General features: G+C 38.2%; 1 protein-coding gene across 2 annotated transcripts in view; it reads right to left on the reverse strand.

Annotated features, from left to right (window-relative positions):
- Nucleotides 1-8062: 8062 nt before the first annotated feature.
- Nucleotides 8063-17098, reverse strand: part of LOC149923390 (uncharacterized) — a 174132-nt gene continuing 165096 nt past the window's right edge. For both annotated transcript variants that reach the window (XM_090159861.1, XM_090159860.1), the window contains exons 4-5: nucleotides 12762-12935; nucleotides 8063-12571 (exon numbers count right to left, since the gene is read on the reverse strand). In XM_090159861.1, the coding sequence (XP_090015987.1) occupies nucleotides 9215-12460 (3246 nt within the window). In that variant the 5' untranslated portion in view covers nucleotides 12461-12571; nucleotides 12762-12935 and the 3' untranslated portion in view covers nucleotides 8063-9214. The remainder of the gene's footprint in view (nucleotides 12572-12761; nucleotides 12936-17098) is intronic.

The raw sequence follows: 17098 nt of genomic DNA on the forward strand, positions 1-17098 counted from the left end.
GGTGAAAATGCAGCTTTATTTAAATTTGCAAACAATATATTAGACTAGACTAATCATTTTCCGACTTACAACACTAGTTATTACGCTATCACGGTTCAGCACAGAGCCCCCTGGTGTAACTATGCCTACTTAGGAGAAATATACAATTACCAAAGACGATAATATACTCAGTGGCGTAGCAAGAAATTCGTCAAGGGGGTTCGAAGTATGTGAATGTTAAGAGGGGGGTCGAGAAGGGTTGTAAATTTAGAACAGTCAAAGGTAGGCCCAAGGGGGGTCTGGACCCGGAAACCACCCCCCCTTGTCTACGCCACTGAATATACTACTCAGATTGGTTGCAAGTCCAAGTCAGTGTCGAAAAAAAGCTTCTATAAGAAAATTAGAATTAAAATATTAGCGTCATACTTATTTTTTATATTACTTATGATATTACTGTAAACACTTCTTTGTTTAAGAACCACCTTTTTTCTGTTGTGTTTTTTTTAGAAATCACTGTTTAGTAGTTATTCGCCAGGGTGACATTCTGCTATTTTTCATAATATGGTTCAATACCGTTTGGTCTTCAACTCTTCATCGTGTAATCTGGCTTATCAGAAAAGCTAGTGAGAGAGTATTTTATCCGTCATAGCTACCTCACGAAACCTACTATATCGAACCAGGCTTACAACAAGCAACTTAATTATTAAAATAAGGAAATTTAAATCGAATGCCTTATTTAATTATTGATTTAATTCACCCTATCATACTTTTATGCATTTATGAATATGTACAAAAAATGGTCGCTATTTGAACGAAAATTCACAGAAAATTAATGATTTAATTATTAATTAAATTTATTTAAGACTAATTGACATTTCGGTTTACATTACTAACGCGTGCGAGTGATTGTAGACCATTGGACCGAAATCCCATTCGTCCGAATGTGCCATTCAACCGAATTCCAATCGACCGAAAACCGCGTTTTGCGCGGTTTTCATTCAATATACTGTTATTGATACATATTTATATATCGTAGGTTACGTGACGATAGTATATCTAATTTGGACTAAACTATGTCTTAAATATTTATTATTTCGTACCGACGTGTATTTTTAGACCTTTTTCCCTTGAAATTTGATATTTTCCGGGTTTAATTTTGGAAAATAAAGTTGATAAGACCCGACGTGAAATAGTTGCCTACCATATCTAACCTAACCCAACCTAACCTAACCTAACCCAACCCAACCCAACCCAACCTGAACTAACCTAACCTAACCTAACCCAACCTGAACTAACCTACCCGAAGTGAAAACGAACCAGATTTAAATTTCCCATTCAACTGAATCCCGCCATGTTGGGCTATAAACGAAAATACTTTTCGGTTCAATGGGATTCGGTCAAACGGGATTCGGTCCAATAGTATACAACCCGTGCGAGTGTGCAAATAATCAATAATTGTTCGAAGTAAAAAGTAGCATCAAATATTTAAAAATAAATTAAAATTTAAATAAATTTAAATCTAATTGTAAAAAAACGTCAACAGCCTACGTTGTTCTAAACGCGATACCAAAAAATTCGGAATAAACGCCAAAATAAGGCCACTTCGAAAATAGGATAAATTTTAAAAATGAAGGAATGCAAATTTTGAAAGGGAACGTGAAATGAATAGTTTTCCCATTTTAATCAAAACGAAACCTTAAAATTCCGCCGTCCCCGAGAACTCATTTGAAAATAGAAGCGAGCCTAAGAGAATATTTGAATTCCTGAAAAGCTTAAAAGCGGGAATTTGAAATTCATTTCAAGTGTTGATTTTGGATTAGAGCCTATATTAAAAAAGGGAACAGAAACTACGAACAAATAATCGTAAAAACTAAGTTATATCATGAATACTAAAAACTAGCCTCGCTCGCGTTGTTAAGCATTTTTTTTCATCAAGGTGCAAAAAAAAACGAGGGATCCTCTAAAATAAATTCAACTGGAGCTTTCTTTATTTTCCCACCAGATGGCAGCTCTCGCCTTTTCTTATATTATTCTCCCCTGGCTTCTTATTTTCGTAGCAAACAATCGCGGGCGGGGGTGGAGTTTCCCATCCACGCCGTTGGAGGGAGCCCCTAAATCCGCTTTTAATGTTCCGGTTGCCATGGCAACTCCTCATCAAATCCATTCCGTCGTCCAGGCTGCTCCCGCCGCAATTTCTCGTGGCCATTGCCGCCTCGATTGTACACAATTGCGAGCCCGCGATGTGATCCTACGCAGAAAACGCCGCGAGATTGCTGCGAGCGTAAAACCATACGTAACATTACCTCTCGTAAGTATGCCTCTGTATAAAATACAACCAGTGGATCGTATATACAAAAATTATTCTATTCCACGCTCCGTTGGGAAGGTTGCCATGGAAACGAAATCTCGTAAATCGAAAGGCACGAGCTACACCAGAGATATTAGGGAAACCAGAATTCCGCGCGATTTAAAAGTCCACTTCATTAGAAATTACATTACGGATGATTATGTTACACATGGTCAAAATAAACGATGGACTAAAACCAAGTTTCAAAGAGTAAAATCCCAGCTTGACTATGAAAACTTACTTTTATGTCGAAAACCGTGTTATAATATATTAAGCGGTCGATTTGTAATGAATTGGGGATGTTAGTCGCGTGAAGTAGCTCGTAAAAAATACACACTCATTGTTCGAAATGTAAATCAAAATAAATAATTAAATCTAAATTAAAGATTTGACGAAAAGCACGCTCTTGAAAAATGGAAACCATATTTTCATTAAATATTTAAATAATTCCGAGCGTTAAATACCTTCGGGACTAAAAACAAACAAATTCATTCTGTGGATCATTTTGGTCAGTTGGAGAAATATTGGAAGCCATTAAATCCTTTGAAATAATTTCTGTTTTCGATGGATGCGAAAGCTTCTATCAATATAATATGCCATGTACATAGCAAGGGTAACTTTCGCCTTATACTTCACAAGGGTAACTTTCGTCATATACTTAACAAGGGTAACTTTCGGCATATACTTAACAAGGGTAACTTTCGGCATATACTTAACAAGGGTAACTTTCAGCATATACTTAACAAGGGTAACTTTCGTCATGTACTTAACAAGGGTAACTTTCATCATGTACTTAACAAGGGTAACTTTCGTCGTGTACTTAACAAGGGTAAATTTCATCAACAAGGGTAACTTTCGTGATGTACTTAACAAGGGTAACTTTCGTCATATACTTAACCAGGGTAACTTTCGTCAACAAGGGTAACTTTCGTCATGCACTTAACAAGGGTAAATTTCATCATGTACTTAACAAGGGTAACTTTCGTCAAAAAGGGTAACTTTCGTCATGCACTTAACAAGGGTAAATTTCATCAACAAGAGTAAATTTCATCATGTACTTAACAAGGGTAACTTTCATCAACAAGGGTAACTTTCGTCATGTACTTAACAAGGGTAACTTTCATCATGCACTTAACAAGGGTAACTTTCGTCGTGTACTTAACAAGGGTAAATTTCATCAAAAAGTATAACTTTCGTCATGTACTTAACAAGGGTAACTTTCGCCTTATACTTAACAAGGGTAACTTTCGCCTTATACTTAACAAGGGTAACTTTCGCCTTATACTTCACACGGGTAACTTTCGGCATATACTTAACAAGGGTAACTTTCGGCATATACTTAACAAGGGTAACTTTCGTCATATACTTAACAAGGGTAACTTTCGTCATGTACTTAACAAGGGTAACTTTCGTCATGTACTCAACAAGGGTAACTTTCGTCATGTACTCAACAAGGGTAACTTTCGTCATGTACTTAACAAGGGTAACTTTCGTCATGTACTTAACAAGGGTAACTTTCGTCATGTACTTAACAAGGGTAACTTTCGTCATGTACTTAACAAGGTTAACTTTCGTCATGTACTTAACAAGGGTAACTTTCGTCAACAAGGGTAACTTTCGTCATGCACTTAACAAGGGTAAATTTCATCAACAAGGGTAACTTTCATCATATACATAACAAGGGTAATTTTCGTCATATACTTAATAAGGGTAACTTTCGTCATGTACTTAAGGTTAAATTTCATTAACAAGGGTAGCTTTCGTCACGTACTTAACAAGAGTAAATATCATCATGCACTTAACAAGGGTAACTTTCGTCGTGTACTTAACAAGGGTAAATTTCATCAACAAGGGTAACTTTCGTCATGTACTTCACAAGGGTAGCTTTAGCCATATACTCAACAAGGGTAACCTTCGTTATAAACTTAACAAGAGTAACTTTCGCCATACTCTACATGGGTATCTTTTATCAGAGACTCAACATGGGTAACATCTGCCATAAACTAACACTGCTAACTTTCGTCATAGACCCAACATGGATAACTTTCGTCATATACTCAACAATGGTACATTTCGCCATATACTCAACAATGTTACATTTCGCCATAAACTCAACATGGGTAACTTTCACAAAATTCTACATGGCTAACATTTGATATAGATTCAACACGATAAACTTTCGCAATGGATTCAAAATAGGTAACTCAACAAGGGTAACTTTCGCCATCTTCTCAACACTGGTAACTTTCGTCATAGACCCATCACGGGTATCTGTCACACAATTCTACATGGGTAGCATCTGCCATAGACTCAACATGATAAACCTTTGGAAAGGACTCAATACATGTAACTTTTGTCAGACTCCAAATGGGTAATTTTCGCCATAGATTCAACATGGGTAGCTATCATCCTAGACACTTATAAGAGTAACTACAACTTAAAAAATATCTGGTAAAAGCACAATATTAAATATTAAATTGCATTACTTTCACCTCAAAGCTGATAACTACACTTTGATCTTAAACAAAAGCCTGGGAAGTTACTGCTGTAGTAAATTCCTTAAGGTTTAACATTATGAACTTTGACCCAAATGTTTTCAGGTCACAGATGAAAATTCAGAGACTTGTACAATTTCTCCGAAAAATTTTAGAAATTCGTCGACATTAAACCATGTTATCTAAGACTACTATCAAGAAACGATTGATGGATACTTACGACAATGACTACATTTAGAAGATCTGAGGGCCAAGGAGATACCGCTGGCTGAGTTGATTTGTTTGGGGGGAAGTCGGTCACAGTTTGCCCACGAGGGCGATTGGAAGCCATGCTAAAAAAATCCTGATCAAAATCATTCTCACGAAATAGAAATAATTACATTTACTTTCATTCCTAAATTAAATTATTTATTCAAAGAATATATTTTTGACCAGTCTTTTAAAGCAACTGTCGGCTCTATCATTGCCACCTTGTTATTAGAGATGGCAATGAATATAGCAGATTCTTTGATAAAAAACGACTTTACTGGAGAGGTGGTGCCATCTATAAATGGCATAGGAAGATAAAATTCAAAATAGCGAAACGATAAACGTCATGATAACGTCGTCAGAGAAGCATTGTAGATAATAATAAAACAATTTATACTCTACTTTAACCAAAATTATATATCCCATATAAAATATAATGTTAAAAATTACTATTATTTAAGTTATTGTCAAATTTACAAACTACCCAATCAACATGAGGGGTACTTTTATGTCCCGCCTTCTGGGTCAAAATGTAGCTTAAGCATCTTGTTTTAACGTCAACGCTAGCGACATCTGTTGGAAAAAGAGCTAGTACACGTCGAGCCGACGCTTGTTTTAAAATTATTGATCAGAAAATAAATATATTTAACATAAATCTAATTTAATAATTAATCATATCAATTTATCCAGAAAGGGAATTTACAAAGGAGGACGAAAACTCCCCGCCTTTGATTGTGCTAATAGGTAACACATCAGAAGTATCAAACATTTATCTGAAATAGTATATGAAATTTGTTCTTACAAATCCTATTTTGAAAGACAGTACAAGCGAATAACACTAGCTGTACTTCTCTCGTCAGATAGATTTATATACTTCTGGTAGCACCGAATTCTAGTGCAAGGATAATATAAGTTTGTAATCTAATTTAAATATATCAATAATTTGATGGATGTTATTACAATTTAGGGTGGAAGCAAAGATATTTGTTACGTAATTAAGGAGGGTAAAATTGTTACTCTTTGGAAAACTGCAGTAGGTGGCGCCATAAATACAATATAACCAGTAAGATCTTGCTTCAAAACATCGCCTCTTAATTTATGTCGGACGCTATACAAGCAAATTACAAAAGTAGGATACATAATTACTGAGAGCTATAAATATCAAAAGCGACTGAAATAGCATATTTTATATAATTTATATAAACTCATTAAAGATTTAATTGTAATGGTTTCTCAACAGATTTTAGTTTTGACCAATTTAGCAAAATAAAACTAGCCCCCCCCCCCAGTTATGTCACGTAATTATCGTCAAAAATAAATTCGTAAAGTCAACAAATATACTTTTTACGACAATAACTAAACGGTTATTAAAAAAATTACTCTGATCTGAATACATATCAAATCTTTATCTCCCAAAAATGTTGACCACAAGATTGCTAGAGATTCTAAAATTAAAGATTCAAAAACTGCTTGCAGGGAAATAAACGGTAGGCGTAAAATTTTAGTCTGTTCTGGAGCAGATTATGGCCAATACTTGAATATTATCTTATTCTAATTTCTAATTATGTCTTACGCGTTATTCCAAGAAATCGATCTAAACTGCTATAATTAAACTCAACAGATACAGTTAGTTGAACATTATTATACTTTTTATTATATTATATAATCAAGTCTAAATAAACAAAATGTCTAAAGAAATTCAATCGAGGGATATGTAAAAACTGCTCGATTTCTGTTTATGATGAAATCCGTTTATTTTCGGGTTTTAACTGCCGGGTTCAGATAGCGCAACTATTATCCAAGAACTGGTTGGAAGCCCTCTATTAAATGCCTTAAACAGCCCCTGTAAAATGATTTACACGTGTATACACGCTAATCCAGTTAAATTTGTATCTTCCTGTTACAAAAACAGAGTTGCCACATTAGTTTTAGATAACTCCACGCTTTTTTTTTCAAACACCATTTTTAGATATTTCCATGACCTTTTAAAAAGGCCAAAAGTAGACAATTTGCAATTTTAATATTTTACTTCTATAATAAGTTATAATTAATTCATTTCAAATCATATTACTCAATCACGGTACTGATCACAGAACTAGGGTTTAATTAAATTTATAACATTATCAAGATAAAATTAAATTTCCGGACTATTCACAATTTTTTTTAATTGCCTAACTTTTTAGGCCTATTTTAAAATTCCAGAGTTTTCCTTGATTTCGCTCCCTGCGGCAACCCTGAAAAGATTTGTATTTGAAAGGGACACTAAAGGGACCTCCAAATTTAGGATTTCGACCTTGAAAATGTTAATCTAAAAATTCAAAAGGGAAATATCAAAAACCTATCAAAATCTTAAAATAAAAATTTCAAGAAACACGGTGATTGCGACATAGAAAACGCTATGTTCAACCTTGAAAACGCTATCGTCGACCTTGAAAACATTAAAGTCGACCTTGAAAACGCCAAAGTCGACCTTGAAAACGCCAAAGTCGACCTTGAAAACGCCAAAGTCGACCTTGAAAACGCCAAAGTCGACCTTGAAAACGCCAAAGTCGACCTTGAAAACGCCAAAGTCGACCTTGAAAACGCCAAAGTCGACCTTGAAAACGCCAAAGTCGACCTTGAAAACGCCAAAGTCGACCTTGAAAACGCCAAAGTCGACCTTGAAAACGCCAAAGTCGACCTTGAAAACGCCAAAGTCGACCTTGAAAACGCCAAAGTCGACCTTGAAAACGCCAGAGTCGACCTTGAAAACGCCAGAGTCGACCTTGAAAACGCCAAAGTCGACCTTGAAAACGCCAAAGTCGACCTTGAAAACGCCAAAGTCGACCTTGAAAACGCCAAAGTCGACCTTGAAAACGCTAAAGTCGACCTTGAAAACACTAAAGTCGACCTTGAAAATGGCGTTTTCTTAGATTGGAAATTTGTGCATTAAATGGCCACGTAAAAATCAGCAAAAGGTGTTTTTTAGAGCCACTATAGCTTTTTTAATGTACACTATACAATTGAATCATTTGGAATATTATTTACAAATACGTATTTTTGTAAATTGACGATTTTTTACCGGAGAAAAAATTTACAACTTTTTATTTTGAGATACCAAAAAAAATCTCACTTTCTTGATCAACATCATGATTATTATAATAATTTCTTCTTCAAAGCAGTCCAAGTTTATATTGTTTTAAGTATTACTCGACATAAAATCGAGACTATAATGCCAATTTGATGACACGTAAATATTAATGATTTTTTTACACAAAATAGAACACTAAACGTTGATCTCCCTTATTTACATCATTTTTTTTAAATTTTCGGGACTTTTTCGGTAAATTAACTGTATATAATTTTCAATAAAAATTTAATTTATATAAAAACATATTTCGCAAAAATGTTGCTAAAATTATTGTACGTCAGGTTACTAACTATTAAAATTCAGGTTAGCATAATTAGTACGAAACATAGTAGTTATTACCTATTCTACATTTTGCCAATTTTTCGGTTATAGAAAATAACTTTAGCTATCTTTTAAAATCTGGATAGTGTCGTTCTAAACCTATTTAGAAAGGTTAGTACCTGGTAATTTTGTTAGACAACATTCATTTGAAAAAATTCCTCTGAAGGAGGGAGACTATGAATTTTTAAGCTTTTATAAGTTCCTTAAAAATACTTCTCGTATCACGGTTAATTTATTTTATTTCATTTAATTAATTTGATTATTTTTCAGTTTAAACTTAAGAATATTTACTACGCATTAATACTACTTTTAAAAATCTTCTAGAATATTAAAAACAAACTTAAGCTAAAATTATTTCAAAAATAAAACAATCACGCTAAAAACAAAACAAAAATGTTTTTTCTTTTTAAATCTTTGGTATTCTTGTTTTTTCTCCAATTACTAAAATTTAAAATACGTAAATATATTACTAGATTTTTTCTTCAGTTGTACGGATATTTTTGGTGAAGTAAAGTTGTTTAATAAAACAATATCGTAAAGTAAAAAATGATTATTGTTTTAATATCTTACCCGTCTGCAGGTCGTCACAATGGTATTTTTCCCTAGAGAACGTTTGTTTTAAAGACTATTTACAAATTTCACATCAATGAGATTAAAGTAATCCTTGGGATTTGTCAATGGTAATCCAAGTAATCAAACACGCAAAGAATAGTAAATAACAGCTTCAGAGTCGTTGCAATCCGTCGTGGTTGTCGCGGGGTGTTGATGGGGTTGCGTCGAATTCGGGGCGGGACCCGGACAACTACGCTGCCTGGAGGGCGGGGCTTGTTGCGGGTACAACGAGTCCGACGACACTTTGGGCGAAGAACTGGCACCCTCCGGAGCGCCCCTTTCATCCTTGTTCGAAGCGGCACCCGCGTGTTGTTTGGGAGGCGCGAACAGCATCCCGTTGGGGATCAAAAAGGCATGGTCGTGTTTGGAGCGCACCCTGACGATGTGCGGCAAAGGGCCCTCTTCGCTGACCCTGGGCAGGACGACGACGGTCCGGGGGTGGATGGCCTGGCTCGGCTGTTGCACGGGGGGCCCGTAATAGTTCTGTTGGCGGGGCGGTGGCTGGTGGTAGTGCTGTTGGTGCTGGGCCGGTATTTGCGGACGAAGGCGTGGCCCGTCCGCCATCCGCGGCGGACCTCCGCCGTGGGTCAGCACCGTCGGCCACGGTGGCCTGGGATTGGCCGCCGAAAGGGGGCGCGGGGGTCTCATTTGCGCTTGCAGTTGCTGCAATATTTCGCTGGTGGAGCCGAATCGGGGTCTAATGCCCCTGACCGACGGTCGCCGTCCGAAGCCGAACGTGGGGTCTTCTTCTTCGGTCAGGCTGTAGCGTTTCTTGATTCTCTCGATGCGTTCCAAGTCTCTCTGCACGAACCATTCCAGCTCGTCGGAGGTGGGGTTGTTGGGGTCTCGGGGCCCGCGGCCTCCGTTGGGTCCTCCTTCGGAGTGTCCGGGGTAGTTGGCGGCGTTGGGGTGTCTCTCGACGGTACAAACGTAAGGCGCCCTCATCAGAGACAAGCTACTGCCACCGTACCCGTATTTATCCCGTTGCAAGTACCCTTCCCAGGCCAAGGCTCCCATGGTCGGGTCGAAGGAGCAGGGTCGGGAAGGAGGCGGTCGGAAACTGGGCAGTTGGGGTCGGTTGTCGTAGGAGCTTCCGGTCGACGAAGAGGACGAAGAAGCGGATGAGGCCGACGGCGCCGGCGACGCGTACAGCAGCTCGCTGTTCCAGCGGGTGGGCCTGGGTTGGATGATGTAATGCGGAGGCGGGTACGCTTGCGCTGGCAAAGATGGCCCTCCCTGATGAGCCATTTCCAGCGTCGCTTCGCTTTGGTTCTCCTCGACGCGGGAATAGTCTAATCTTTCGGAAGACTCGAGGTCGTTGGCCGAGGTTAAATCTTCGGTGGACGTCAGCCATCTCAGCTTCTCCTCCAGGGAAGACGTGGTGGGGGACTTGGGTCTGATGGCGGGCGCGGTCCCGGCGCTGGGGTTGCGCCGCCGACACACGTCCGAGCCTTTCAAGAGGCTCCGTCGCAGCGCGTTCATCTCGATGCTCTTCCGGATCTGGGAGTTGGTGCGGGCCATCATCTTGGAGGCGGCGTTGTGGTACTCGTCGCCACTCTCCAGCTCCTTCTCGGCCGTCGGTGTCAAGACGGACTCGCTCGTTTCGGGCTCGGAGTCGTTGCTCTTCAAATCCAGCGGTTTGACGACCTTCGAGTTCGCCGCGAGGCTGTTTTCTTTGGATTCATCCGGCGACAGATCGTCGCCTTCCGGGCCCGAGTCTTCGTTGTCCGTCATGGCGCCGTGTTTGGAGCGACCGTAATGGCTGTTTCTCTCCTCTACGGAAACGCTGTCGTCGTCAACGGGGCTGTCCAACGGGCTTTCGTCGCCCAAATCCTCTTCCTCTTCGGCCTTCGGAGCCACGACTTCCGGTTCCTCGTTGGCGATTTGGGGTTCTCGGGTGGCTTCCTCGTTCTCCAGTTTCTCCGATTCATCCTCCGTGTCTTCTGAGGCGGGCGCAATTTCTTGGTTCTCCAAAATCTCCGTGGTGTCGAAGGCGTAATCCACCTTGACGACGGGGAAGTCGTTGGGCTCGTCCACGGCGTCGGCGCTGTACTCGAACTCGGTCCTGTAGATCTCCATCATCTCGTCCGACGAAACTTTCCCTTCCGGGCTGTCCGCGGCGTCGTCGTCCTCGCCGTGGAAAGTGGTCACTCCGATGCTGGCCTCGACCAGGTCCATGTATTCGGCCGGAGGGTCGAAAGAGTCCCAGTCCCGGTAGCCCGGGGGCGGTTCGTAAGCGAAACAAAGGATGTCGGTCAGGTCCCACGGTCTGAAAGCGGGCACTTGCACCTCGGGGTACCCGTCCGCGAAAACCGTCATTAATTCGTTGAAAGTGACGCGATTTTTCCGTCGTCCCTTTTCCGCCGGCCGTTTCAAAATGCCGCGAGGGGCCTCCTTGTCGGCGCCACCGTCGTCGTCGTCGTGGTCTTCCGCGCCCTCCAGTCGTTGTCCTTCCGGGTCCACGCTCTCCTCTGACGACGCGCCGTCGGGCCTTTCGCGGGTGGACGACGAGTCATTGTCCGTTTTGGCGTCGGCCGCGTCAACCAGGTCGTCGTCCTCGCGAAAACGCACGGATTTCCGCGCGGATTTCTTCTTATCCTTCTTAACGGCGGGGTCCGGCTCGTTCGCGGGTTCGGGCGCGTCACTCGCGTCATTCTTAGCGTCCGAATCAGCCGTCACCTGCGACGCGTCAACGGCGCTGTCTCTGGGGAGGTCGGCGTCGGCGTGGTCGGCTCGGGTCGGCTCTTCTTTCTCGTCGCCCGCCAGGGTGGGGCCGGGCTCCTCCCCGCCCGAGGTTTGCCGTCGTAGCAGCTGCTGTTGTCCATCTTCGTCCGAGGATGACGAGGAACACCCGGAGGCTTCTTCGCGGGGAGTGGATTGGTCCGGGACAGACGCTTCGGAAGAGTCCCGCGGGTCCGATGCTGCGACTTGCGACATGGAAACCGGCCCAACATATCCATTCGAGGCGCTTAACGACGCCGCGAACTCCGCCCCGGTAAGCCTCGGTCTCGGCGCCACGCCGTTCCGAACGGGCCCGTCCGCGTTGGCCGGAGAGGCGCGCTCGCCGGCATCGTCTCCTCCGTCGATGGCGAGGCTAGTTGGGTCGCGTCCGTTCGAGAGCGCGAGCCGAGAGCCGCATCCGTCGCGCCCGGGAAACCGCGCTCTAGTGGACGTTCTATCGGCGGAGACGGCCTCGATGAGCGCCATCGACCGCTTTTCGTCCGCAGCGCCGCCGCCGTTCGAGAGGTCGCCGTTGGAGCCGCGGACGACCGCCACTCCCCCTGGCGAGGATGACCGGGTCATAGTCGCGTCATTACGGAACTTCATGAGAAACGATGACCATTCGCGTGGCTCGACTTTGACCCCGACAAAAGTCTACTCGGCCGCCGAAAAAATGTCTCGTTGGAAAAAGTCCTCGAGTGGAAACGAGCGATCTTCCTGAAATTAAATCGATACTTCGCGTTAGAAAAATTGCGACAACCCTTTCCGAGAGAGAGCGGAGAAAGATGAGCCTCACCTGGACGCGGCCGAAGGAGGCGAGGAGAGGGCCGCAGCCTTCGACGGCGCTGTCAGGCGGCGGCGAAGGATCTCCGGCTCCGTCTCGGAAGAAGGAGAGAAAATTGCCTACCTCGAAGGCGGGCTTCGGCTTTCGTTATTGTTCCTTCGGGTTTTTAGGAGAGAGTGCCCGTCGAATCTCTCAAACGACGCCTCATCAATAACAATACAGGCGCGGGATGGAATTGAAATTTTCAGATCCAATCCTCTTTTATGTACTCTTCGGTTATTTCGCAGCTTCTCCAATCTACGAAAAGGAAACAAAATACTTTCTTTTATTATTATTATTATACGGCGTCAGTAATCCTAGAATACACTTTAAGGTAAATTTCTGAACTGTGAAAATATTTCTGCGCGGTAAAGATAAAAACAATATGGTGTGGTTAGCATTTTCGCCTCGCAGCGAGAGGAGCCGGGATCGATTCCAGTTTGTTTCACTAGTTGAAAACTCGGAACCACTCCTTCCACGTTGAGTTTGCAAGTTCTCTACCCACGGTTTTAATGGGTTTTCCGCCGAGCTCTTCGGTTTACCCTTTCCATAATAACTTGTAGAAGTTAACGGTAATAGTGAGTGTAGGGAGCTGTTGGCTCGCGTGGCATGAAGGGCTTGCCACCACCCTCCTAGGCATTGTAAACCGGCCACCGGAATTAATGGCTTTAAAAGTCGCTTGATGACTTAGGCCTAAGGGTTTTAGCCTAGCTGATTATTATTAGTATTATTATAGCCAACAAAATAAAAAGTGTGACACTTGGAGATAGCGTTTTCATACATTTCTGCACAGTAAAGATCAAAATATATCGAATGGCTATAGTGTATTACTTGTACCATAATATTACTTATGGTCATACTACGACTTAAATTCATACTTCAATTAAATTAATAATTAAAGATGAATACGCAATTTTAATTTGAGAGAACTGAAAATAATTTATTAATATTATTATTAATTAATATTAATAATATAATTGGACTAAAGAAAATATATGTAAGCAGGCTCAGAGCAAATTATTAAGCGTGTCGAGATACGTGACTTTTGAAAAGATATTTTAAATACAAATACTCCATTTTTATTTATATCTTAACCTTTCTTTTGTGTATTAACATTATTAGAATACTTATTTAATTATTATTATTATTATTTTATTATTATTAATAAAAACAAAAACATTATCAAAAAGAGTTTTCTGGACTTGCTTGAATTTTGTTCCGAACTAGCGTGATAGGCACATTGCATAGCCTGACATTAGATATTGAGGCGGAACTAGGGTAAAAGCTACAAAGGAATTGGCCTCCAACGAAGTATCAAAATACGTGGTAACACGGACCGAATAAATGAAGACACCACTAACAAGCGCTAATAATAGAGAGCGACAAATTGCGCAACTAATCGAAAACAAACGTCAATTAAACATTGCAAAAAAACGTTCGCAGTTTAACCAACAGAGGGCGGGATTAAAATGGAAACAGAAAATTCAATTGGGAAAAAGAAACAAGTCGTCGCGTATTTTTGCAATTCCTGAATTTCAACCCTAATTTTACACGCGATTATAAGGACCTTTAAATTTGAATTTAAAATTCAAAGTTAATAGAACTTTAACCGTTATTTAACAAGCAATTTTAAATATTTGGTACCATAAGTCTATAATATCTGTATATCTGGGTGGATAATTATTAATTTATAATATTCTTAAATCGGATTATTAAGCATATTATGTTTAAATTAATTAATAATTTGCAAGTGCAGTGGTAATTTAAACTAAAATTTCAATACTACTTGTTACTTAGTTTGATCTGGCGGTGTGGTTAGCACTTTCACCTCGCAACAAGAGGAAGCGGGTTCGAACCCACCTTGTGTCACTGACAAATGAGTGAAAACTCGGAACCACTCCTTCCACGTTGAGTTTACAAGTTATATCCCCACTGGTTAAAGGAGTTTTCCCCCTAGTTCATCGGTTTCCCCTTCCATAAAAACTTGTGGAGGTTAACGGTAATAGTAAGTGTAGGGAGCTGTTGGCTCGCGCGGCATGAAGGGCTTGCCACCACCCTCCTACGCCTTGTAACCCGGCCACCTGCAATAATGGATTTAAAAGTCGCTAGATGACTTGGGCCTAAAGTGGTGCACTAGAACGTTATTATTAATTTTTTTAATACCTCGATCTAAATAGATTATTTTAAAAATACCTCGATTTAAATAGATTATTTTTAAAAATACCTCGATTTAAAATCCATTATTTTTGCATACCTTGATTTAAAATCAATGATTTTTAAATATCTTAATTGAAACCAATAAATACTTCTGTCTAAAAGTGTCTTATATACCTTTGGTAGTACCGACATTTTTATTAAATCATATTGGCCTGCAAGCTTTGAAAAAACGTAAATTTTTACAAAGGATTAAAAAACGTTGATGAATTACCGACAGGCGAACGGGAAGCCTGATTGAGCCCCGCTGATCTCATCTAGGCCGAAATTAATTAAATATGATTATTCTAATTACAAAGATAATTACTTGGTCTCCACGGGGAGGCAGCAATTGGAATATTAATTACTGGGAACGATTGAGTAGGCGAAATTGCATTTTGGGAATTGACGTTTGGAGACAAGTGGAACTAACAGTTTAATACGGTACCAAGAATCACACTTTATGTCGACAGAAAACGTGTTCATTTGGACGTGTACATTTTCGTTCGTGACGCGGGTTTCACGTCCCACACATTTATTGTATTATAGAATAAAAATATTTAAACTATAGGATAATTACAGTGACTAAATTTCCGACTATTAATTTATATTAATATAATTACACTTATATTACACTTATATTAATATAATTACACTTATATTACACTTATATTAATATAATTACACTTATATTACACTTATATTAATATAATTACACTTATATTACACTTATATTAATATAATTACACTTATATTACACTTATATTAATATAATTACACTTATATTACACTTATATTAATATAATTACACTTATATTAATATAATTACACTTATATTAATATAATTACACTTATATTAATATAATTACACTTATATTACACTTATATTAATATAATTACACTTATATTACACTTATATTAATATAATTACACTTATATTACACTTATATTAATATAATTACACTTATATTACACTTATATTAATATAATTACACTTATATTACACTTATATTAATATAATTACACTTATATTACACTTATATTAATATAATTACACTTATATTACACTTATATTACACTTATATTAATATAATTACACTTATATTACACTTATATTAATATAATTACACTTATATTACACTTATATTAATATAATTACACTTATATTAATATAATTACACTTATATTAATATAATTACACTTATATTAATATAATTACACTTATATTAATATAATTACACTTATATTAATATAATTACACTTATATTAATATAATTACACTTATATTAATATAATTACACTTATATTAATATAATTACACTTATATTAATATAATTACACTTATATTAATATAATTACACTTATATTAATATAATTACACTTATATTAATATAATTACACTTATATTAATATAATTACACTTATATTAATATAATTACACTTATATTAATATAATTACACTTATATTAATATAATTACACTTATATTAATATAATTACACTTATATTAATATAATTACACTTATATTAATATAATTACACTTATATTAATATAATTACACTTATATTAATATAATTACACTTATATTAATATAATTACACTTATATTAATATAATTACACTTATATTAATATAATTACACTTATATTAATATAATTACACTTATATTAATATAATTATACTTATATTAATATAATTATACTTATATTAATATAATTATACTTAATATTATATAATATATAGGACTAAATTAATGATTTACATGAAATTTATAGAGTTAAAAACTTAAAATATGGATAAATAAATTTTTAAATGATATATTTAAAAGGAGTTATAAAACTAATTAACACGACTAATAAAATAAGATTTTTTAGGACCATTTCAGAATTATAGGAAAATATAAAAATTACAGGATTGTTGGAAGCTCCGGTAATGTCACCGCATAACATTTCTATAGGTATCTACGAATGTGTAACGTTTTATATATAAAATTAGTGCTCTATGAACTAGGTTGTCTATGAAGCGAAGATAAGCTGATTTGTAACCTAGTAAAAAGGTTATTGCAATGTTGAAAAAATTAAACTTTTAGGAAATAAATGATAATCATAGAACTTGTCATAGATCTGTAGTAAAATTACCTTCAAAAAGTGTCAAGATAAAATTGAATTCCCTGACTTTTCCCTTAATTTTTAAAAAAAAATAAAATTCCTTAACCTTTCCTAGAATTTT

The sequence above is a fragment of the Leiobunum rupestre genome, chromosome 10, assembly GCF_980474605.1.
Source record: "Leiobunum rupestre chromosome 10, qqLeiRupe1.1.hap1, whole genome shotgun sequence".
Classification (NCBI taxonomy): domain Eukaryota; kingdom Metazoa; phylum Arthropoda; class Arachnida; order Opiliones; family Sclerosomatidae; genus Leiobunum; species Leiobunum rupestre.